The following is a 25,832-nucleotide window of genomic DNA, read 5'->3' on the forward strand; positions in this document are numbered from 1 at the left end:
TTGGGATCTCTAGAAATGTGATATATACTTTAAGAATGTGCGTCATTACCATACAACGATACTTACATAATAGTTCCGGAGTGTTGAGCATTCTTATGCATCATCACATAGTGTTCGCTAATTGGATGCACCCTCTACGGGTATCAATGAAATTCACAAGGTATATTTTAATAAATAAATATTCAGATTTATTTAAAATTAATAGTAGTATTATTGCGCTTACTAAAAGTATAAAACTGTAAAATCGCGTGTATATCTCTTTGAATTAAAATTTGCGCAACGCGTCCTACATAAGTGTTACAATTTATTAACTACAATCTTAGTTTAACATTGCAAATGGGAAAAATAAACGGGGAAAGGAACGCGAAGAATATTAAACAAGACTATCGCGTGTTCGTTCGAATAATAAAAACATGCAACATTACACTGGTGTCTTGAATGCTTGAACAACTGCTCAACATATACACAAGACTCTCGAATATAAGATATACTCACTCACATTATATAAAGCAATTAGACTCTTTACACTCTCGACGACATAGACTTTGTACCAGTAACACGTTATAACAATAAATATATTGTACGTATGTATATATTCACACATACGTGTACATGTGTATGTTAAAACATTTATAAAAAATATGTTTCTTTTGCGACCACCGATTTTCGATAGCATCGAAAATGCTGTTCACTTGGATTTGTGCAAAGTTCCATTAGTTAATTCCTGAGAAACGTTGACCGCTTTGTCGGCTAACGTCTTATGCGATGGAACCTTCGGAAGACGAGGTGCAATGATTATTATAGCAAGACCTCCTATATGTACAATCAGGTATAAATACCTAAAACAAAATTGTAATAGATATAATTGTACAGTAAGTTATTGCTAGCCTATAAATTATTCTAGTATTTGTAGCTCAGTTCAGTTTACACTTTACACAATTATAAATATTAATATGAAAATTGTATTTTTCTGTCGTTACTTACAGGTACATTCGAATACTTGGTACGAATTCCAAGAGTATAAAGCTGAATGTAATGTAGGCCATTAAGATCCGCGTTGCTATGAACGTAAGCGCATCGTAGAGGAACTGTTTACGTTTGGACCCCAAGAAATGTGGTCGAATATTACGACGCCCCTATTTTAACAATAATAGTTCATTAATTCATAATAATAAACGATAATAATATAGCGAGTAAATGATGTGAGTAATCCATAACGACTTTTGACGTAATTACAAAATGTTAGAACATGACTTGTTATAAATTCGCGTATTCAAATCAATATTACTCAACCTTATTTCCATCGTGAATCAGCAAAATACAGCATAATCTTATACCGACTGCTAATACATTATATACGTTATAAATGTGCATTAAGAATACACAATATTGAATATTTATTTTTGGATCATATTACTTTCGTTTGTGTCAAAGCGAATTGATAGATAACATGAGATTACCACAGACAACGACAAACTTTAATCCTATATTAATAGAGTTATGAGTTCTATTGTTAATGTAATTGCATCATAAATTATTTTGTCACTTACTATGCGTGATACCACAGTGAAAAAGGCTCCATTCGCAAATGTCAAATAGTAGCCGGGATAAAACCCGTGCCACAAGGCAGAGAGAGCGTACGTGAGCACAAGTTTACTATGTTTGACTCTTTCATAAACAATAAATCTAAGCCAACTATTGGTTCCTTTGTTCCAGTGTTCAATGCTGTCCCTCAGACTCAGAGACATCTGAAAATTCAAATAATTTATAATAACATTCAGTTACTTGTTTCTTGCGTTTACTTTAAACAAATTACACGAACAGCACACCATAGCCTTCCAAAATTCTCATGTTTTTCTTTAATCTCCACATTTACTAGTTCGAACAACCATCGTATATCAAGAGGCAACCGTATCATGGAATAACTACCTCAAAACCATAAACATCCACGTTCGAATACAAATCCCATTTGTGCTGTCCTTTCTCATCCACCCCGTTATAGCCGAGGCCAGAATTATTACAAATCGCGTCGGCGAAGATCCACGCGTGGTAATACTTGAATCGCACCAGCATGGTCGCGATCATCAGATACCACATTTTCTGGAACACATTCGTGTTGTGCAGAAAGTCCTCGTCTGCAAACAGAACAAGCCGTCCGTTGGTTATGGAATGTAATGCATGCATGAATACTGAACAGATATCGGTGGTTCGAACCTTTCAACTTCTGGATTGGGTATTTCGGAATGAAAGTCACGAACATAGCGGCGCACAACAAACTCACGATCAATTTCTTTATTACGACCAAACGCGGCGACGGTTCCAGGACAATTTCACTATAATGGCCGGAATTCTTATCGCACCCCTAAAAAACAAAATTCGTGTCATTCCAATTTTTATGAAAGACTGGAAAAAGTGTATTGCAAGGTGTAACGAAAATCATCTTAACAGAAGTTTCAATTTCAATATACTGTTTACATATCCACGCTATTAAAATAACTTTTCACGAATCTATAAAGATGTCATTCTAATTTTTCTAATAGATAACATAGGAATTTATTATAATTATATAAAAAAAAGAACTAAAGAATATGTAAAGACTAAAGAAGCTAGTTTTGTAAATGTTTCACTGATAGTCGAAGAAAAAGAGAAACTCGAACGATGAATTGTATTTAATTAAAGAGGTGAATCGTCCGAATCGTTCGGGATCTCGTGTCGTATTAATCATTAACACATTGTACGCCGGCTAAATTTCAGTTACTAAAAACGCGAGCGTCGGTGGTTATATTGATATATTTTTAAACACCAATCAAACCGAAATTTCTAACTTATGGAAAAGAATAAGGTGTTCGATTTTGTAAATTTTACTTTGGATTTGTGTCATACATGTCTAAAATGCAGGATTAGCAATTAAACGATAGACAAAAAATCCCGCATTATCACGGGGCCGACGCGCAATGTGTTAATATTCATTAATACATTATTGACTGATCATGACTCAACTCGTGTTTGCACTTTCATTAGCTATTTCAATTGTTGAAACGCAGGGCAATATAGAATATTGTAAAAGCGAAATATTCAAAGTTATATAAAACATATATCCAAAGTTTCATTTCGTTTCATATGTATAAATAAAATATATTGAAATTTATTTAGATTGTTTCACTTTCATATTTAATTGCGGAATAATAACCTGTAACATGGGATAGCTTCTATGTAAAATTGTAGTTCAACAATGTATTAAACAGTGAAATAAAAGATATTCATCTCTAACAAGGCCGCTCACAGAACATATGTCGATATCACCAAATTCAAATTACATTTTATTTTACCCTTTACATATTTGTATTCGGTTGGCCTTATTTCCATCAAATTTGACGAATAATTTATAGCAAAGCTATCGCTATACCTTATAAATATTTTGTATCCATTCTGATTTTACAAAACAAAAAATTTCCTAGCTTAATCTCTCTCAAAATGATCCTGCAGGAAGGAAAGCAATCAATTGTGATTACCGTCAAAGGTTTCCGGCCGGCCAAGCTGTGCCCCTGAATGAAATCGATGTAATCGCGGTACAGTATCACCGGGCCGGCCATCAGAGCTTGAAAATGGAAGACGTAGCTAAAGTACTCCAAAGTGGTGGGCATCTTTCTAAAATAAATCATGCGCAACGACTTTTATCGTAGCCTACAATGGCGTAAAGTGATAAACGTGAGTCACCGTGCGGCGAGCGATGCGATTCTTGAATGTGAATGAAAGTCGCATCGCGTAATTACGCGGCGAACTATACGCGCCCGTTACAACCTTGCGTTCATACACTTTATAAGATTAACGCGCGAATAAAACGTTTTACAGTCGATCGAAATCATAAAAAAAACTGAATTTAATTCGTATGCTTGCCAATTATGTCTAGTTAACCCGTTGCCACACGATTCGCTTTGCGTATATGCTTGTTAGATTTACACACATTATTATTAATAATTTACTAGAATTTGTTTATTACAATTTTTCTGTTCATTGTTAAGTGCAAATTTCTTTTGGGGGTCGAAACATTGATTACTCGTAGGACGCGAAGGGTCGGCTACTATGTTTCGCGGAAGAACCAAGGTACAGCGTGTAACCGATTCCCCTTGCCTCTGCCTGTTAAGACCACCGTACACGCTGAAACCTATCGCGATGCAGCATCGCTATACAGTGATGCTCGCTTAAATTCCACAGAAATCTGCTCGATTCAATCCCACTGCATCATACCTATTCTTCCCCTACTACTCGCTATCTCGAGCTCAGTGTAACGTGATCCCAGTAGACAGGGACAGAAAATGAGTACAATGAGGGAAAAAGAGACAGGCACAGGTCGAAGAGATACCGCACGTGGCAAGTATAAATATGCAATGAAGAAAATTTCAATTGCAATAATTTTAACCTTACCTTCTCAATCGTATTACCGATGGAGTGTTGAGATTCCTTTCATTAAAATGAATCCAAACACGATGTAAATCGGTCTAATTTTATCAAATTGAGGCAAATGAACCTTTAATTTCGTTAATTACATTAAGCCGGTAAACCTAGTCTGATTTCCATCGTGTTTGAACTCGTTTCAATCACAACAATCTCAGAAATTCATTGGCACTACATTTGAGAAGGTAAGGTTAAAATTAATGCAGTTGAAACTTTCTTCATTGTATGTTTATATTTGAAGTGTGCGTCATCGCTTTGAAGTCCCGCATCTCGACCCCCGATGCTTGACAGACAATGTGTATCCCGCTTCCGCTCACTATATCGATTCTCTGCCTTTATCAGGCTGTGGTCGAGTCAATTCCTGGAAGCAAGTACCAGCCGTTGCAGCGAACCTGGCACTTGTGATGTCATAGGGGCGGAGATTGTCGCTCTGAGAAATCCAATTGCAAGTCCGGTACAGCTCTTCGCGCTCTCTGTCGCGTGACTCGATTACTGGCGCGAGCGCCTCAGCGAATCACATACCAGAACCGAAAATCCGTGTGGGCAAAGTATACGCCTTCGAATTTGACCACTCAGACGAAAGTGCCAGATTCGCTGCGACGGGTGGTAGCTTCCTCCTGTGTTTTTTGCTCGGTCAAATGTCAATTCTGGGACCCGAAATTTTGGAATCTGAGCAAACATTACTATAGTCCGACAGAAAAAAAACTTCGCCTGTCCAAAAGCTAAAAAGTCAAGAAGGTAAAAGGACACTGAAGCGAGACCAAATGCGACGAAGTGAGATATAACGATAGAAAATAAAATCCATATTGTCGCCAACTTCATTCTGTATCATTACATCTCACTCCGTCGCAATCGGTCTCGCGACCATGCGTGGAAGATCGAGGCGGTCCGAACATCGTTAGTGGAAGTGTCCCCAAACGAAGTCTTCTCTCCGACGGACTATACAAGCGATGGGTTTAAGCCTTTTTCAGTTATTGTTTAAGTGCAACTTGTATCATGAAACTTTGGAAGACTCAAACCCATCACTAGTAACGATCGCCACAGGTTTCAACGTGCATGAGGGCCTCTGGTCGTAAGAGCAAGGCACAGGGCAAAAGAAGCGATCAGTATGTATTTTTAAAACTTATAAATACCAGCTTTTCTTTCCAATATTTTGTTTTCTTTTGTACTGGCAGACTCTATTTACACGATTTTCATTCGCGTGAAACGAATCCACGGGGTCAGATACTCCACATAAATTGGGGGACGAGCGCATGCGAATAACGTAAAAGTACGTTTTTCGTGTACTGTCGTAGTAGTTGAATGTTTATATTTATTTCATTAACGTTTAATATTAAAAGTAAAATAAGTTGAAATGAGCAAAACGGCTCGCATACAATACGTTCATTACAAATAAAATGATTTCAAAGGCTTTTTGGAGTCGTCATTATTTTTATTTAATACATATTTATTTAAGAATGAATAACCTAAATTTCATTCATTTTTAGCGAAGTCGGAAATTCGAGTTCAGTTTGCGTTTTAATAATTTTGAACCAAACGAACAATAAAAAAGAAAATGTCAACTCACTTGATGGCTTGACTACGTTGCAGTGGCGTGAGCTCTTCCTCACGTACAAATAATCCGTCGTGTATGCTGTATGCGAGGCTGGTTACTTTCTGCGTTATCACCATCAGCGGTCCTGTAATGCATACAATTTGTCGTGTGAACGTCCAAGGGGTGGATATGTTGACTCTTGTCTACTTGAGGAAACAAGTCGTAAACACGTGACAGGACTTTCTAATAGAAGAAAAGAAATGAAACTGTGGAGTACTATACAGTTCTGGAGGACTTGTGCAATAGATGCCTCTATAATTGAAAAGATATTAGAAATTTCATTACAAATTTCTTTTTTGTTCAAAATGAGAGATTAAGATTAACACGTTGAATGCCACGGGGGGTCACCGGTGACTCCCAACCAAATAAAATCACTACAATTCACTCAATTAAACGGTGATTATTTGAAAGCATTTCTATATTAGAACGAACACTACCTACTGCAGTGACATTCAACAAGATAAGCGTGCAATAACAATAATTCAATATTATATCTTTTCTCATTTCGTGTATTTTGCTCATTTGGTGAAATTGTACGGCATTCAACGTGTTAAGATATAAAACAGTGAGAAGTAAAATATAGAATGACCAAATAAACGGTTAAAAGTTGTTTATTCGAAATCATAGCAGACATTAATTTCATCTTTTTTGTTCCCCAATTAAATTCGATATTGAAGCTAATCATTTCATGAGCACCAAATTGTCCTGGCAAGTGGCAAACCCTTCATCTTTTTTAATAAAATGGTACATCAAGCTTTTTTTTTAAATCAAATGACTTGTATCGGACTTAGTGACATTTACTTCGAAACACTTCCTTTATGCGTGCAGCTGAACAGTTAAGACGGACAATTAAATTCCAAGAACAAAATGAAATTTTAAACAATTTTATATTTGCTTTTTGCTCGAATTGCTTTATTAGTAACACTATTACATTCTGTTTTTTTTAATAAATCATGAATATTTGCATTTTCTTCATTAAAAAATCAATTACAGACCCTTAACGAATTATAATTTGTTCAAATTATTCGTACTTATATTATTAACCTGCACATACTATGATTTATTTTTGTAATTTACACTTTTGTATTAAGATATTTTATCCCGTTTATTTTATCCAAGAAGTCAATGCACTATATAAGTAAAATATACGTTCGAATTTTCTCATAGTTCTGAACAATGAACGTATTAACGAGGAACATTGTGGTATAGTGTTTTAACTAGTAAAAAAGGGGGAAAAATTGGAGATACTTGTAACACGGTTTCGCATATCGAGTGTTTACATTTCTAATTGTAGTAGCAAATCGCCGGCTAGATCAAATGTCTGACCGTCGTCACTTGATACTTCGCGCGGTAGATGAAATTGAATTCTCGCGTGACGATCATCCGGATGTAGTGCACGTGTATGTGTACGTGTATGTATAAATACTTACCAGTGACATCAAGAGTGTACGAGCCATAATTGTACATCATCCGATGGTAATGCACACAAGACAAATAGAACAGCGCGGCTGTTAGTACACCCCTGAAACGTGTTATTAGAATTAGAGTTCATTTCGAGCAAGTTCAAAGAACGATCACTGGTCATGGAGTACCTAGAATTGGATAAGATATTACATCACTCTTGTCATTCTCATAAATTGTATGTAATTTATTTGAAGTTGCGTTCCAATTTCTTGTTCAGTGTTTCATTATATGATTGTGTAACTTTCGACACGAATCGCGAATATCTTTTAATGTAACGTATATCTCGGTTCGTGTTGTGACCAAATGACGCACAATAAAAAATATTTCAGAATTGTCTTTACATTGTATTTGTCTACTGATAACGTGACAGTGAGACATACAATTTTACGCCTTGATAATATTCAGCACTCTAATACTATAAATGAATACTTGTAAATTACTAGTTGTAGAAAGTATTCATGTACCATTAATAACTTTTAATATATATCCAATGTTTGGGAATTGGGATCCAATCGGGAAAATAACCATAGGGCAAGGGGTTCATTATATTGGAATGTAGATCAATTTTAAGAAACATAAGTTTAACTTAATTATGTTAGTTTATCTCTTTCACTTGTTTATGGGGTTAATTAAGAACTCAAAAGATATTCCAAATGAACAAATATATGCAGTACTATAAGTATTTGACCATCTGGTGAAATCGGATCAAAAGATTTATGTCCTCGTTTGTAATGTAAATATTCATAAACACAATGAGGCGTAAAACAATTTATATAATCGTCGTATGGAAATGTTATATTGCATTAAACACTGGAAGTATAACCAATATTAAATAAAAATTATTAAATATTTTATTCTCTCAAATGCATGAATGAATGATTTGAGGTAATCCAGGAGTAAATTTTTTGATATTTTTTGTTCAATCTCGTTTCAAACACTTTATAAATAAATCTATAACTGTTTGTAGAATCATCATCAATTGTAAATAGACACTGTTTAAAATTACTTGGAATCATATTTTCATACATTCGCCAGTCCAGCTGTTATTCAATTTTTCTCAATCTGCATTTAATTATGTTAATTAAATCGACATCTAGAAGAAAAGCCTACGTCACATTTCATAAATTAAAGGAAGAAGTAAGAACAATTTATTATTGATTGTAACAATTAAAAAATTTGAAACATAATCGAATAATAAAGTAATTTATTAACTACAAATACGAAAGTGGGTAAATAATTAATTGTTCTTGACAATTCTCAAATTCTTATTCCACGTGAAATACCTTTCGAAAAATTTGCAATATATGGTCCTTTTTTAGTTATTGATTCCATTAACGTTAAGTGTTATCGGTATCATTAATTACTAGTTTTATATGCACATATAAAGCAAAGACAATGATAGATTGTATAGAAGGTACACTGAAAAATTTTACTTCAAACATATTTTGCACCTATATTTTCAGTAAATCGAAATGATGGTCAAATACTTATGGACGGTGTTGTATATCGAGTTACATAACTATAAAACTTTCGAATGGTGTAGTTAAGTTTATGTAAGTTCAATTTACGTGTTACATAAAATGAAATGTGATAAATTCGGATACGCATTAGTCGACGGTATTTTCTCGTAAAGAAAGATATTGTGTATATTTTTATAAAGAAACAAAACAAATCGTTGTATCGGCATTTCATAGTCATAAAAAGAAGTTTACAAACATCTTTTTTGTTATCCGTATTTCATTAATTTTAACGATTTCTTTTACTACAATTTTACAATGCTGTGTGAAAATTACATAACCAAATAAAAAGAAACAAAACATTAAACAATTGAACAATGAACAAAATATTGAAAAGACAAAATGATAAGATCCATCAATCAAACAAAAAATGGTTGTAACCAGTAGATCCACTTGGTATCTCACTATCATTACCCATATGACCAGTCGATCACATTAGTAATGAATATGTTAAACTTTAGAATTTTATTTATACCAAAGTATTTTAAAAATGTTATATTTTCTGCTTTTTACATTTATTAAGCAACTATTTTTGAATGTTTGAAAGATCTTCATTCAATCAATCTATTTATAAATTTGATTTATTCTGTGATGTTATTAATTCTTTATGTAAATTAGAAAATAATTAAACGAAAATAATCATAATGTAATTTAATACTTGAAAAATTATTAATAACTTGCCTTTGTATATTACGTGGATTTATTGTGCGCATTATTACATAACATAATGCCGGGAGACCTGCAATATGTATCGTCTGCCTGAAAATATACAATTGCTTTTAAAGAAATCAAATTTTCACCCTGTAGGTTCCACTACAGCACCGTTTATAGTATCAAATATTTTAGTAAATAAATTCGAAGAAAATTATTCTAAAGTTATTTGCTGTGCATGCAAATATCGTCCAAAGGAAATAAAAAATTTAAAGAATTTTATAACATAATATTGTTTAATTTTCGCCAGGGATATTATGAAAATGGCGTCGAGTTGCTGTTCGATTACAAAATCAGTTGAATTGTTAAGGGTTAACCGTTTTGCGTTTTTTTTACGAGTGATAAGAGTGCATTTATTGAGATCTGAATTCAGTAATATTTAAATTCCCATATTACTAAATCAATTCATTTAATCATTTTCAAAACGCACACGTATCTTCTTAATATTTGTAAATGAAAAAATGCAAAATGGTTGAGTGTGACTCGTCTAGTAGTTCTAGCGTTAACACACTATACATCTAGTTACTGAGCATGTGAACCAACTTAATAATTTACAAATGTTATTGATTTGAAAGAACTTAATTTTGTAAATAAAAGATAGATTAATTACATACAGAATTATTTGTCATTTGGGTAAAAATAAAGTCCCTCGCCTTTCAACGTCGAGGTACGGGAAAGCTTGAACATCTAATATTCACGAATAGATTCATTTTCTCGAGTAATTAACAATTATTTATATAGTTCGTAATATGTCTATTTGACATTGAATCGATTTACCTGCCGAAACTGAAGTACCCAAGCCCAAGACCGATAATGAGGGCGAATACATGTCTGGTGGCTGCTGTGACTGCGGTTGGGTTAAGATACTTTCTCATAATACCAGCCAACATGAATGCCACGAACTGTGACACCACGAAATTCACCTAAAACGGGAACAGAAGCTTACGTGAGTTAATTCATTCAGGACCAGAGAGCTTTTGACAGACGGTTTCCACGAACTAAGACTCGAAACCATCACCTTCACTATTACTGTTCACTTTTTGTAATCTTGACGCTTTTGATTGTGGGTTACAATTACAATTGATGCATTTATTTTCATAAAATTATTACAATACATTTATGAACACAATGAATTTATCATTTGAGCTAAATACATAATATAATTTTAACTTGTGTTATAATGAAAAGTACAATTATGTATTGCTGACAAAAGTATTAATACGTTTGTTCATGCATTCCTACCCGAAATTTTCCTGTGGCAAAATGAAATAAAGTAAGTGATAAATTACACTGGATATTTAATAACTTTGTTCACATACACAAAAATTGCATAAATATTTTATTGTATGCTTTTGAAATATGAATAAGCGGACACATAGAATTCTGAATTTCTAGCTTTATCATTTTTCAAAGTACACTTAACCCTTGATTTACACAGTAGATTAAAATCGAGCAATTCGAATCCACAATTTACATTGAAAAGAAATGCAATGTAATAAATTTAACAAATCCATATGAAACATTATTATTTATTATTTTGTTAAATAAAAAGTTATATAGATATTTCTAAATAAAAATTCATTAATCCAACAAGATTGCATATGTAATTAACAAAACAAAACCTGACCGTTTTAAAGTGAAGTACAAGTGCCGTGTAAATGGAAGTTTTACCGCTCTTCTTCAACCGTATTAAACCGAAATCGTGCATTTCGAATACCGTATAAATTGAGAGCTAAGTGTACTCGTAATTTAATACTAAAGCTACCAGACAGGTCAAAATGACCCATTCCTGGTGTCTTCTTTTCGCAATTATTAAAAAGATAACAGATGTTTCTCTGAGAAATGATTAAAGAAACTGATTCAACAATACGCAAACTGAACTGTAAATAAATTTAAATCTCAATAGATGCAATCTTAGAATTTCTACAGAGAAATTTCAAAAAGTCAAGTTAACTGCTCGGTAGTTTAGTGTTAAAGACTCTTTCTTTAGAAATCGCGATTTTAAAGTTACAGTTTGTAATTGAAAAATGTAAATAATCCTCCCTAGGCTAATTTATGCTTTTTTAGTACTCGAACGATACTATTTGTGACCGCACATTGTAGTACAATTGAAATTTAAAGTAACTTTTTACTATCCGTTTCAAAGAGATTTGTTGTAGGACATTAGTTATTATTTTTGTCCATTTACAAACGGCTCTTTTGTTCTGCTTATTATTAATACTGCATATTCCGCACAATTACGCTAATTACAGTAACGGTAAGTTAACTGTTCGGTAGTTTTAATGTTAAAAGTCACCGAAAAACGAACTTCCCAACGAGACAACTATGTGCTTCCGCTCAATTGCTCAGAAGAAATTAAAATGATTACTCAAGAGGAGAGTGTCTAGACGATAAAATCTCCTTAAGCAAAGTCAACGTACGTAGCGTACATTGTTTGTTTAGATTTCAGCGGTCGAATTGCAAATCATGCAGAAATCCGAGACGTTCTGCTGACCTTTTACCGAGAATTACTCAATTCTTCCGGGGAAATCATATTCGCGGGGAAGAACGAGATTAATTTACACTAGTGACAGAGACACATCACAGTGACGCTGATATGATTAATTACTATCTGCATCTGCACGCATAACAATTATCACACGAGTGTGACGTTTCTTGATTGAACTGAACGCATGAAGACTATGATTGGGATAGACCAAAATTCTGGGGAATCCATCTATCAAGGGAATCCCCAAGGTTCGCAAAGAACGAAGCAACGAGCGTTCGGAGAACAGTGAAGACCTGTATAAAAAAGAGTATGTGTATTATCGACGCCATTGTTCTCCAATGTTCATGTACGCAATATTCGTTGAATAAACCGATACCTTCTTTCTCAAGGTGCAAATATTCTGCCAGCGATAAGTACCTACTTTACAGAGTCCCCTCTTTCAGCACTATTTGCAGAACTGAGACATGATGAACTTCCTTGTGAATCATTTAACTTGTTAAGTGTGGAATTAAGTTTCAAAAATCTCTTGTTTCGCATGCAATAAAATAAAAAACTGAAATGTGTACTCGTCAAACGCAGGACGAATGTACTACGAATGTACCTAGGGTATATTTTAATGAAAATTCAAAGCAAAACAAAGAAGAATGACGTGTTTATCTGAAAAAAGAATTCATCGTTGAAAGAATTAGTACCATTTCAAGCTTGTGTACATGTATACTCGTCAAACGCAGTTATCTGGTTAAAGGAAGAAATTACAAACAATTGCGTAAAGATATATTCATGTTACAGCCATACACATGTCCCTCTATTTACGCAGAGTATCTGTTCAATGGTGATTCGATTTACGTGAATGAAAATCGCGTAAATAAAATCTATTGATACAAAAAGAAATGAAATGTTGGAAAGGAAAACTGGTATAGATTTTAGGAATACATATTTATTTGACATAGCTTAACGCTAAAATTGCTACCACAATTCTTATGTTACGCTGTTATCTAGTTGTTTACGCTATTGAACATTTTTATTTGACGTTTAGTTATCTTACGAATTATAATTATTTTTAAGTCATTTGGAAGTTCCGGTCATCGGTCACCATCCTGGCGGTTATCGTGTTAACAAAAAAAAAAAATAATAAAATATGTTAATTAAATATGTAATTTACAGTACATAATTGTATATTACAGAAGTGGTAGACGTGTAGGTCGCGTACGACTCTATTGTTAATGCGACCACTTTAATATAAATAAATAATTAAGAAGATAATGATAATGACATTACAGAAAAGCAAAGTAAATTTTACTCAGTGTCATTAGATTCAGATCGTATACAAAACAATCGTAAATAGTGTTCTAGTGTACCGCGTGAAAAAGAGACTCTATAAGTGATATAATTGAAGAAATCTAGCAATAGCAGTAACATATGTTTATTCAGAATGACGTGAATTAAAAATAATTGAATCTTCAATTAGATCAGACCATTTTATTTCTATTAAACAAAAGTTTCAAATTTTATTTAAGCTACCCTAAATGAACCGCAAACGAGTCTAAACTTTAAGGAAATCGTGTGCGTACGTGATAGAGTCGCGTACAATGATCTGTGGTGACCCGAAGTGCGGAGTTCCCCGCAATATCGGAGAAGAAGCAAAAGAGATTAAGAAACCAGCGGTGATCCCCCGTCGGAAATGTCACAAAGGAAACAAAGAAGGAACTCATCGATGGAAATTTGTATATAAGCTTGAACACTAGCTGAATATGGCACACACTTCATTCAGCTCGACTCGAGTGCATTAGAAGTCTTCTACTCAACAGTTCGAAGAAAACCAACAAACGCAATCAACATGAAATTCGTCAGCCTTGCATTGGTCGTCCTGTGTGCAGTTGCATACGCTGCTGCTCAAGTTGAACATGAAGAACAACAGGAATCTTATGTAAGTATGCAAACTATATAAATTTTTCAGTTTCTCGTTTATTTTTTTTGTTAACTGTATATACATTTAAATTTCAAATTCCTTTGCACTTTTAAATACCTAACAATTTGAATTATTTTTAAACATACGAGTAAGATAGATGGAAAGTAACAAATATTTAATTCATGGTGTGAAATTAATACATTATATTTCGATGATCATATGTTAAATTATATATTTTAATTTAATTTAACTTAATTTAATTTAATATCGTTTAAAAGTACATATTTATAATATACAATCGTATCTTTTACTCTGCATCTCTTACTAGAAGTAACCAGAGCTCTTGGGTTTATTTTCAAAATTAACGCTAATATTTGCTAAAACGTTAAAACATTAAACAACCAGTCGCTGTAGGAATTAATTGCCTTACTTCTCTTATGTATCAGGAAGCTGTAAGTTAACCAGTTAATTGTGTTTGATGTAAAAAGAAAAGTTACCATTTAAACTAAAAATATGAAAAGTAACCAAATCTTATTCAGTAATATATTTTATCCATATTATTATTAAAACTGAAATGTTCATTGACCATGTTCCATTTTTGTACACCTTTGAAGTGTTAAGCGAAAACAAAATCTGGCAACATACTCATATACTTTCACCGTTCTGGTCGTACAAATTGAGAATAATTCAAATATAAAACTATAAATTACAAATCACATTTAAAGAATTCAAGTACTTGTTATTAAATAATTTATGTGAAATAAAAATCTAATATTCTATCAACCAGTTAACTACGTTTGACGAGTATACACGTCATCTTAAAACTGTAAATGGTGCTAACTTTTGGTTCTACCTTTCAGATCGTAGGCCGTGTTAAACGCCAAAATGATCGAGGATCGGTTAGCATCCAAGCGACGAAACCTCTCAGTGGCCCGGATCGCCGACCATCCCTCGATGTGGACTACCACCATCGATTCTTTGAAAGGGACAACGCAAACGCGAACGCCTACGGAGGACTGAACATTCGTCCAGGAATGCCGCCGCAACCGCACATTGGCCTCCAGGCAGAACGTACTTTTCGCAATGGTGGTTTCATTAGAGGATTCGGTCAAGTTCAGCGCGGCCCAGGTGGCGGACCCTCGCCTACTTTCGGGCTGGGCGCTGGCATGAGATTCAGGCGAGACGCTGACTTTGAGGAGCAGGAATATCAATACTAGTAGACCTGTCGGGAGTCACAGATGATCCACTTAGACGCCCGCAAGAGAATGTCTCGTTAAGTGGATAATAACATTCTTTAACTCGATCCTGGGATGCAGCAGACGAGAAAGTTAAGAAGAACGTTACCGACCAGCTGCCAACTTGCATTTGAATATTTGGATTTGAATGGAAACTCTTCGAATATGCTGCATGTCATCAAATACTCTTTAGAAACCATGTTTAACTCTGCTACGGTCATTGGGTCTTCTTTTATCCGATCACGTCTTCATATTTATAGTACTATTTTGTTTACCTTTCTTTTCGATTTTGTCGCCTTCTCATTTTGTTAAGGATACTTTTCAATGAGGGAATAGTGTGAGGAAATTATTATTAGACTATGTGCTTTCACTTTTTGAACGATGTTTGAAATTTGTAGATGAACTGAGGATCCTAGCAGGGTTAAAATGTTCAAAAAATGCTTCATAGTCATTCGTGACATTTAGGATATAGTGATTACCTCGCTTATTATTGCATTTGCCGTTACTTATTACTTATGTATTACTTATTATTTATGTATTATTAATTGATGCATTTATTTTAATCTATTATAATTTGTATTTGATGCTACGGTGCTACGACATTAATAGAATAGTGTATTGTAAATGTCTTAAATTATTTTAAATAAATGTAGTTCTTAAAGCATAACTTGCATTGTTCCTTTTCCTGGTGTACTAGATCTTAATTGAAAGTTAAAAAAATTACATTCTTTGTGTTTTTTTATTCATTCATTTCAGTAATATAGTTTGAATTCTTCCCGAATACGAAATTAGACTTTTCAAATCTGGTCGAATAATCAGAAGAAGAGAGAATATCGTTTACTTACAGTTTACGAGTAAATAATCATTTGGATGCTATATTAGGAACATATTAACACACTGACATCAAAACATGAGATACCTCATTTTACATAAGAAATATCTTTTCAGTGGGAAATAAAATATCTCATATAAAGGTTCATTTTTTACAAATTCTAATTTATATATTCTTAGTGTATTCTCACTATCGATTAAAGGTACAGATGTTTATAAAGAAATACTAATCGTTTCATTGTAAATCGTAAAATATCATTAAAGAGTCAAATTGTCTCAACAGTGAATATATTTAAAATGAAAAAATACTCGACCTTCATGAGACAATCATTTATTTCAATAAATACAGTTTTCATAACTACAATATTTTATTACATACAACATATTTCCAATCTATAAAACAAAACGGAAAAAAAAATATTTTGTTAATTTCCTAAAAGTTACGCCATACGTCACAACTTTAATCAGTTAACCGAGTTGGACGAATATACACGTAATTTTAAAACACAAAATGATACTAATTTTTTCAACGATAAATTATTTATTTTTTCAGATAAATGTGTAATTCTTCGTTTTGCTTTAATTTTTCATTAGAATACATTATAGATGCACTTGCTTTGCATTTGTTATTTGATTTTATTGCACGCACAGTGAGAGATTTTTCCAACTAAATTCCACAGTTAATTGGTTAAATAGAACTACAAGAAAAGGTGCTGGTTTAATGTTCCTTCAGTAAAATACAAAATATTGACCGTTAGAAATGTGTAACGGTAGTAGCAGGTATGTTAACATTAATTTATAATAAACAAGGTACGTTGACATTTTTAAAATTTCCAGATACAGAAATTTCAACATCTGATCGGCGGTCGGCAATTTTTTTACCTGTTTGATGGCAGACCTTGTTAGTTGCAGCAAAAAGGAATCTAACTGCTAGAGGTCTGCGTTCATCTCCATAAGAAGACTGTGTTACCGTTGCGTCGTTCGAAGAACTATTACCGCTAAAGAATGCGGTTTAAGAGACCATGATTTTATTTGTAAGAGTTGTATACAATGCAATCCCGTTACGTTAATTACTACTGTTTATCAACCTCATAAGTAAAAACAGTTGCAATGGCATGCACGTTAATAGTCCTGCGCCTGCGACAAGATTTACAATTAGGCTATAGCGATGAAGCGATTGCAGTTTATATTTCCTTCTGCCCGCGTGAATGTAGACCGTCCGTGTCAGTTATACAATGATTAAGTATGAAGACAATTAGAAACCGAAGCGGAAGGTCAAGAGCTTTTAAGAGTAGGTTACGTAACTTCCTGGAAGTTCTTTATTTCTTAGGCCTCCTCTAGTACACAATTTTCATTGTACGCAGTAGAAGCATTTTTGTGCGGTGACAAGTCGCATTTTCATTAGAATTAAATTATATACTTATAATAAAATTCAATTACGTAATATCAATCTGACCCGATCGAACCGAAGTTTGTGCGAATAATTGTATTTTAATAGGTGGAAAGCATTCTGAAGTTATTTTAAGACAAGTCTATTGATTTTCAAACTTCCCCCATCGTCACATGATGTAGTCATCTGACGTAAATCATTAAGTGTTTTGATTTTGTAATATTGATTAAGTATTACAAAAGAACGTATAGAACGTATGGTAAAAATATGGAATAGAAAATATGGGGTTCTATTCAAGAATTGTGACGTGACCTCTGCAGGAGTTACCAGGTCACCTCACGGTCAAATTACCTCCCACCGTGACATGTAGTAATTCGTACACTGTAACTTTTGTTTCACACATTTGTTCATATCACTAATACTTCTTGAAATAATTCAGTGTTCTTGATTCGGTCCTCGTACATTTTTTTTAAAAACAAAACCTATTTTTATCTCGGAAAGTATTAAGTTTTGGAACAATGTTTACTAATTTTTTTTAATCAGTTTAATGAGTTGTATATGTCCTATCATTTGTGGGCAATAATTAAGAAACACCTTGTATATATAACAATTGTCATTGTCAGCATTGGACGAACATAATGAATTGATCAAGGAAAGTCTTGCTCTAGGTATTAAGTTTAAGTTTCACTGCATGCAAGTAATTAAATTAAATTTTTAATTACATTAATTTTCATCAAATTACGTATTGACCATTTTCTGACATCATCGTCAACTTTCTGGCACCTTTTGGTATAATTGATTTATAGTTCTCGATATTGACAAAGGAATAAGATTTTTTATGAATCTAATAGATAATCTAAAAGAAAATTTCCAAAATTAAAAATGTCGATTATTCATGCAGACTGTTTTAACGGTTTATAATGAATTTTTAAAACCTAATAGTAAACATAGCTAATATAGCATAGAAATACACAAAGTTAGGTTTTGCCTCAAATCTTCATTTTTCAAAATAAACAGAAAAATATCTTTATAAAGTATGTAAAAAGCCTGTAAAGCGTTTTGTTTGTAAAAATCTTTAAAATTGATAGTTTGATTTTCTGTGAAAAATTAATTTTGAGAGTAAAGAATGATGACATAAAATGTGCTTCATTTTTGTATTTAGTATACAAACGTTCTAAAAATCGTCGATCAAATGTTAGAATACTCGAAAAGATGTAAATTTGTTCGAAGAATCACGTAGCGTGATCGGTGACTACATTTTATTGTCTACAAGAAATTCCCTTCTAGCGTGGAACATCTTTTACTAGGAAATTCCTGTGGTTTGTTGGCGAGCGTCGAATAGAACTGCTAATAGCAAGGAACGTTTGCTCATGGCCAATGAAACGTGATAAAGGCGAGCACTGAAAACATTACTCGCGTGATCGATCTCGTAATCGCGTGTGCAGTTTCTCTTTGTTACCATTAGGGTGCTTTCACGATTAGCTGATTATCAAGAGCAAACTTACACTGATTATAGCGAGCGTTATCACGCAGCAAGGGATGCTTTTATATTATTCGCAATGGTAATTAAAAAAACGTCTATTTGAACGACGTGATCAATTGTGTAAGAAATACTTTAAATAAATCGAATGTTAAATATAAAGGTTTATTTAAAATCATTTAACACGGATACCGAACACTTTTTATTAGATATATGCATTATTCTTGACAATTAGTAACATAACAATTAGTAAATTAATTTAACATTAATCAATTAACTGCCTTTGACGAGTATACACTTCATCTTAATACTCTAAAAGGTCCAAACTCTGTCAACGATAAACTATTTTTTTAGGCAAACACGTAATTCTTCTTCATTTCGCTGGAGTTTTTCATTAGAATATATTATAATTGCATTTGACCTGCATTTGACGAGTATACACTCCATTATTTGATTTTATTGTACGCACAATAAGAAATTTTTGAAACTAAATTCCACACTTAACGAGTTAAGGGTATCATTCGATTTTTTAACGAAACTCTTTACAAAATTCTGTCGGAATAATTGAAAAACTGCGAAAAAGCACAATTTATATCTGAAAATTTGAATTATAAGAATTGCATTCCATTTCATGTTAATAGTAGATTGTTCTGTGTATATGATTTATATAATTTTACACATATAATACAAAATCTCATTTTAACCACAAAGCACGCACGTTTGTATGTCGTGTGATATTCTTCTCGTCTCGAGCGCGGACGGTGTTTTCCGCGAGGAAATCGGTTTTCCCCCATAACGAGAACACCACAAAGGTGATACGTACCATGGGAAAGATGCGTTTACACATTAAAAATGAGACAGCTCCAGACTCGTGTTTACTAAGACGGCTCCTCTATGTAACTATCATTTAAAAGTTTGGGATCACTTGACGTGTAACGTCACAAATTAAAAATGATACATATTACAAATATATACAATAAAATAAATGAAACTTATAAATCACGAAGTGTGATTCTTAGATTATTCTACTGCTAGCGGTACGATCGGAAATTTTTTTAGCTAAAATAACATGGTTCAAAGAGAGCTTTAAGATGATTCTATCAAATATCTTTACATTTGACTAATACACATTTGTCCATGTTCCTTTATCATACATAAAAATTCCCCAGTAAATGTTGTTTACAAAACTTAGAAGTTTTTCTTTTAACCAATGCATCGGCCCCAAACTTTTGACCGACAATGTATATCGATGAACGTAAACGCCAAAAATATCGTGCAGTGTCATGTGCTTACGCTAAAAGCACTTTTTTAATCACTAATATGGAAGAACCTATCGACTTTCTTGTGATCATTGTTATTTACCAATGCAAATACCTGTTTATACGATTATCGAATCTGTATTTTTATCGATTAATCATATGTAAGATTAATCAAAAACTGATCAAAATTAATTAAAATTTTCGCATGTATTGCATTATTGCATAATGCACTGATGAATTTTTCATGGCGATTATGAATCATAATATCATTACTGTACTCATGCGATTAACGCGCGCATTTACATTTTAAAAATTGTAGTGCGCGGTTTGTTTGAAATAACTTCGGTTATTTTTATACATTCGAAGTTTCTTATTTTACGAGTAATTTAAGATAAGCATTTTAACCTTTTGTATACACGCTCCTTATGAGTTTTTGCGTAATACTTTTGGATCTGGAAATTTTTCTCTAACATTCTCAGGTTTTGAAAAATTTCACTTTGTTCCAAATCAAAAATATCTATATTTAAATAATCTCTAAAATGAATCAGATACTCATCACATTTTTCCGATGTTTTACAATTTATGTTGAAAACAAAATACTTAAAACATAATTTACATAAGTAAGCAATAAAGCAGATGCTTTTTCCGAAAGTAATCGGAAAATGTTACGACACACTCTTAGACCTTGTCTGAAAAAATAAAATAGCATTGTGAGACGTATCAGTGACCTTTGTTAACAACCGATTAACTTTTAACCCGCTTATCGGTTATATTTATTGCTCGCGAATTGATTATAATAGAAGAACTGTAGAAAATAAAATAGAAACCAACTCATCAGTAGCAATCTTTTTGAAAAAAAGTAATATTTAATTATTTCCTAGAATTAGTAACGTGAATAAGATGATAGGATTTTATCAATCGAATTCGAAACACTACATATTACATTGTGCATGGAAAAAGAAACATTTTAAAAACACAATAATGCAGTATTATTTTTCAACTTATTGTTTTTGTTTTAAAATAATTTGTATATAGTAAGGATAGGACAGAGACTAATTTTTAAATTATCGAAATGTGAGTCTAGAACTTGTAAAACATCGAAATTCGAATCCGAAACTGTATAAGATTCCGAAACTAGAAACTCTTGAAACTTTATGATAGCACGGAGTGTTAACTTTGGTTTACATAAGAAATATCTGGTTTTAAACATGGCAGTCAACATTTTTGCATGCATAAAATATAAACAAAACAAAACAATACATGAAAATATCCACATACTTTAGATTCCTGTTTAAAAATAATAACATTCGAATTCTTTCTGGATCTAATCTAATTCATTGAATACTTTATTTCAAAAGATCGATAATATAATTTTCTTCAAAAAAATATTTATGTAACTTTTATAATGAACACATAAATGATTTATAGTAGATAAAATTTTAATTCTTTTTTCACAATTAAGATTCTAAACATACATTACTGAAAACAAAATTCGCCTATTAGTTATTAGAATGGAAAATATATAGGGTATGCGAAAGGTTGAATATCTCGTGAGATATCAAGGCTGTAAAAAAAATGTTTATGCGGAGACTGTTTGGTATACAGAGACGCATTTTACGGTAAAAATAATTTTTATGTGGGTGTAGCAGTCGAAGATTTCAAGGTTAAGTTAATTTTTTTTAATGGAACTGATATTTTTTTTATTTGTGAAGGAATTGCGTGTATCGAGACAAGTTCAACGATAAGCTATATTACGTCATTCCATATGGTAATGCCATAAATAAATGGGGTCCAGCTTTCGTCGATGCGTATCGAATGATGTCTAATAGCGAAACGTTTCGTAACTTTACTATTTATTTTTTCCATATCGATTGAACTGTTAGCCGAATATGTAGCTATGAAAAAATGTTCATACCGTAACAAAAATATAAGACATTAAAAATTATTTCATCTGGTATTAATAGTATATTTTAATTTTCACTATTTACTATATGAAAAAAAATCTTTTATTCACTTTATCCTTCAACATGTGTCGTTTTAAAAATTGTTTTTCAATATTTTTTTCAATACTCTATCCGGTATAATTATCATAAGCATTGATATAATTATCATAGGCAATTATAATTATTTTCGTAGGAATAAAATACACTTTTAATATCATCCATAATAATCTTCAGTTTTTTATGCTTGCCACAGCATTAACATTTTTTTCGTAGCAAACATATATCGTTAATAATTACATCAATACAGCACGAGAAAATATCTAATAAAATTACGATACGTTCCGCTGACCGACCATTCGATACGCGTCGACGAAAACTGGACACTATTTATTTATGGCATTACCACATGGAATGATGTAATGTAGCATACATAAAAAAATATAGAGTTCCATTTGAAAAGATTAACTTGACCCTGAAATGTCCCCTACTACAACGCCCACATAAAGATTATATGTATCATAAATGTGCTCCTTCATATCAAACAACAACTCTCGTATAAAGATTTTCTTCGCACATTCAATATCTCGTGAGATATTTTCAACTTTTCGCATTTAAACGTGACACCCTGTATGTTATAAAATATAATGGAATAATTTTATTATACGACAGCACAAACTGTTTTCAGTGGATACAGTAATTCATAGATACCATTCCCTTGACTCACTGAATATAACCTGTCGATGACCTTTAGCAATACAATTTCCACTTATTATCATAAAATGAACTGTTCTCTCCTCATAATTAAGAAAATTAATGTATGCGTTATACGTGGATCTTGAGAAATACATAGGTATCAATTGTAAAACAAGCTGAAATTATGGAAAACAAGATATAATTACTCGTGACGCTCAAAAGAAGTTGGATGAAGTTATTGCACACACAAAAAGAAACAAAAACGGCTCGACTTTCTCACAAATGACTCTGGCAAAGAAATTGTCGTAGTTCGAAAATCTTGACATTCTTTTTTAACTTTTCCAGTTTAAAATGGATTTTAATAAATGTAGTATACAATTTCTTTTGTTACTTCTTAATTCCTAAAAATGAAAATATTCTTTGTATTTTAATGCACGTTTACCTATTTCTCCGTACATATTGACAATTAAAATAAACATAAAAGTTGCTATAATAATAATTAACTGTTAAAAATTCACGAAACTCCAATGAAATCGGTACAAGTTTCAAATTTAAGAAAAATTATCATCGTTTAAAGGAAACGTTTAACTCGTAATAAATTTTCTGGAGCACTACTAATTACATTTTCGTTCTGGTAATTACTCACATTTACTACAGCTTACAATGTTCGCGTTAAATACCCATCGTTACTTTATGATTCGTCACGGAAGTTGATTGCCAATTAATAGTAATCGTACATTTCACACGTCGCTCCCTATATAATATCGTATCAATATCGGCGTATTTCGCTGCGAGGGATCGAGATGAACAAGTCATTTGACACGATGAACGGCCCACAGAGTACAATGATCTCTGCACATTTAGTACGCTGCAGACTATGCCAACCAAAGCGAGCACATTTTTAACTCTTATCCGGTCTTTTTACATTACGTAAACGGTCAGTAGGACCTCGATGAACTGAGTCACTATTTTTCCAAATTGTTCAGAGTCTTTGTTATCTACAAACTTAATATTTTGTATCATTGGATTATATAATTAAAGTTTTTTGCTAGAGATATACAACATTTTCAGATGAATAGGACATTTTTTAAAGAGAATTAACAAAAAAACATACATAAATTAATATATAATATATAATAATAATTTTATTTCAATATTTTATACATTGATACATTATACAAAGCTAAATATTATATATAAGACTTCATAATTTTGCTATATCAAATCAAGCAGTGACTGAGAGTTAAATTTTGAGTGTAAATAATTAATTCTTGAAGTACAATTCACAATATCAAGAAATGAAAAAACATGTGAGCCCAATGGATACACCTCAACCAAATGAAAGATAAAACTGATACATATAAATGCATGTAATGTTTCTGTTACAATTCACACATTTCGTTGCATGATCGTTTTGAACGTCTTTCATATCGCAAATGAATATTTATTACTTTACCGTAATAAAAAAACGTAATTATTATAATTAACGGAACTATTTCCAACTGATTACTCATGTGGAATATGTATCACCGATTATTCGACTGAAAAAAAACATGAGAAATACGTAGTACTAGTAATAGTGGAGCAGGAAGACCGTTTGAATGGAGAAAATGGTAACAAATGTCGTACAACAGATCTCTTTGAAACGGATAGTAAAGAATTACTTTAAACTTCGATTTTACTACAATGTGTGGTCACAAATAGTATCTTTCAAGCACTAAAAAAAATTAATTAGTATAGGGAAGATTATTTACATTTTTCAATTTCAAATAGTAATCTTAAAATTGTGGTTTTTAAAGAAAGAAGATTGTTCATTCTTTAAACAATACGTTATTAATCTTTTGCAATCGAGGGCTCCGGAGTCAAAATGAGCCACTCCCGCTTCCTTCATTTTGCAATTATTAAAAAGATAACAAACATTTCTCTGAGACATTATTAAAGAAATTGATTTAGCAACACGCAAAATGAATTATAAATCAATTAAAGTATCAATAGATGCATTCTTGAAGTTTCTACAGAGAAATTTTAAAAAATCAATTTAACTGTGTGGTAGTTTTAGTATTAAAATTAATTCGAGTCGCGGGTAATGTCATTGAGAGAAACCTTCGAATACAAAGGGTTAAGATAACAGCAAATAATTTGCAGTTAGCAAGGAAGGACAAAACAATGTCTACTGTACAATTTAAAGTAAGCATTCGTTGATACTTCATTCTCTGCATTTATTATATTGCGAAAGTCGTTGGCGGCAAGTTCTGTTCCTCTAATATTGCGTCTCACATATTTATTTGTCTAAGTACACTGGTTATCAGCTGCTAATCAGACTGTATAGTCTCCGCAGTGGAAAACCGTATCGCTTCTCATAATTTAATTTCACGTTGTTCATTCATTTCTCAGCAGGATTTTCATTTTTCAAGTTAGAAAATTATTTACGGAACATCAACGTTTATACCATTCGATCATCGACAGTTAAAAAATGGAGGCCGAATAGTGCACATATTGCTACTATTTTAAGGCCTGTCGTAGTGGTGGGCTGCGTGGAAGAGCAACGAGACAAATATACCTGTGTAAAGTATTGCTGGTATATGACTATGCTGGTTATAACTGGACGAGTGGCCAGAGTGACAAGAATATATTTGCGCATACTTGCTGCCCGGAGCTTCTGAATGACAAGGAAACCGTCATTACAATAAAGAACAGAAGTTATTTCGGTCGGCTCTTTCATTCAGGAAAATTAATTTTGAAGCAAATCGATGATTTTGTTTCGCCGTGCATACCCGATTATTCCATGTGACTAATACAAATAGAAATGCAAGCAATTTATAGCGGCGCCCGTTTGACCAAGGCGTACGAGAGGCCAAGCTTA

General features: G+C 32.6%; 2 protein-coding genes across 4 annotated transcripts in view; one reads left to right on the forward strand and one right to left on the reverse strand.

The window, feature by feature from the left end:
• Positions 1–163: 163 nt before the first annotated feature.
• The window catches only part of oys (lysophospholipid acyltransferase 6), a 36,125-nt gene continuing 10,456 nt past the window's right edge, over positions 164–25,832 (reverse strand). For 2 of the 3 annotated variants that reach the window (XM_031980599.2, XM_031980601.2), the window contains exons 2-11: positions 10,519–10,664; positions 9,712–9,789; positions 7,480–7,571; positions 6,023–6,134; positions 3,513–3,648; positions 2,215–2,362; positions 1,930–2,135; positions 1,551–1,748; positions 985–1,136; positions 164–839 (exon numbers count right to left, since the gene is read on the reverse strand). In XM_031980599.2, the coding sequence (XP_031836459.1) occupies positions 689–839; positions 985–1,136; positions 1,551–1,748; positions 1,930–2,135; positions 2,215–2,362; positions 3,513–3,648; positions 6,023–6,134; positions 7,480–7,571; positions 9,712–9,789; positions 10,519–10,664 (1,419 nt within the window). In that variant the 3' untranslated portion in view covers positions 164–688. Of the gene's footprint in view, positions 840–984; positions 1,137–1,550; positions 1,749–1,929; positions 2,136–2,214; positions 2,363–3,512; positions 3,649–6,022; positions 6,135–7,479; positions 7,572–9,711; positions 9,790–10,355; positions 10,429–10,518; positions 10,666–25,832 lie in introns of those variants that run through there. The other variant, XM_031980604.2, reaches the window with a different exon arrangement.
• LOC116428666 (hymenoptaecin) lies at positions 13,969–16,040 on the forward strand. The gene is made up of 2 exons (XM_031980605.2): positions 13,969–14,156; positions 14,999–16,040. Exons 1-2 carry the CDS (start codon positions 14,067–14,069, stop codon positions 15,353–15,355), a joined length of 447 nt encoding a protein of 148 aa, XP_031836465.1. The 5' UTR covers positions 13,969–14,066; the 3' UTR covers positions 15,356–16,040.

This window comes from Nomia melanderi, chromosome 10, assembly GCF_051020985.1.
Source record: "Nomia melanderi isolate GNS246 chromosome 10, iyNomMela1, whole genome shotgun sequence".
Classification (NCBI taxonomy): domain Eukaryota; kingdom Metazoa; phylum Arthropoda; class Insecta; order Hymenoptera; family Halictidae; genus Nomia; species Nomia melanderi.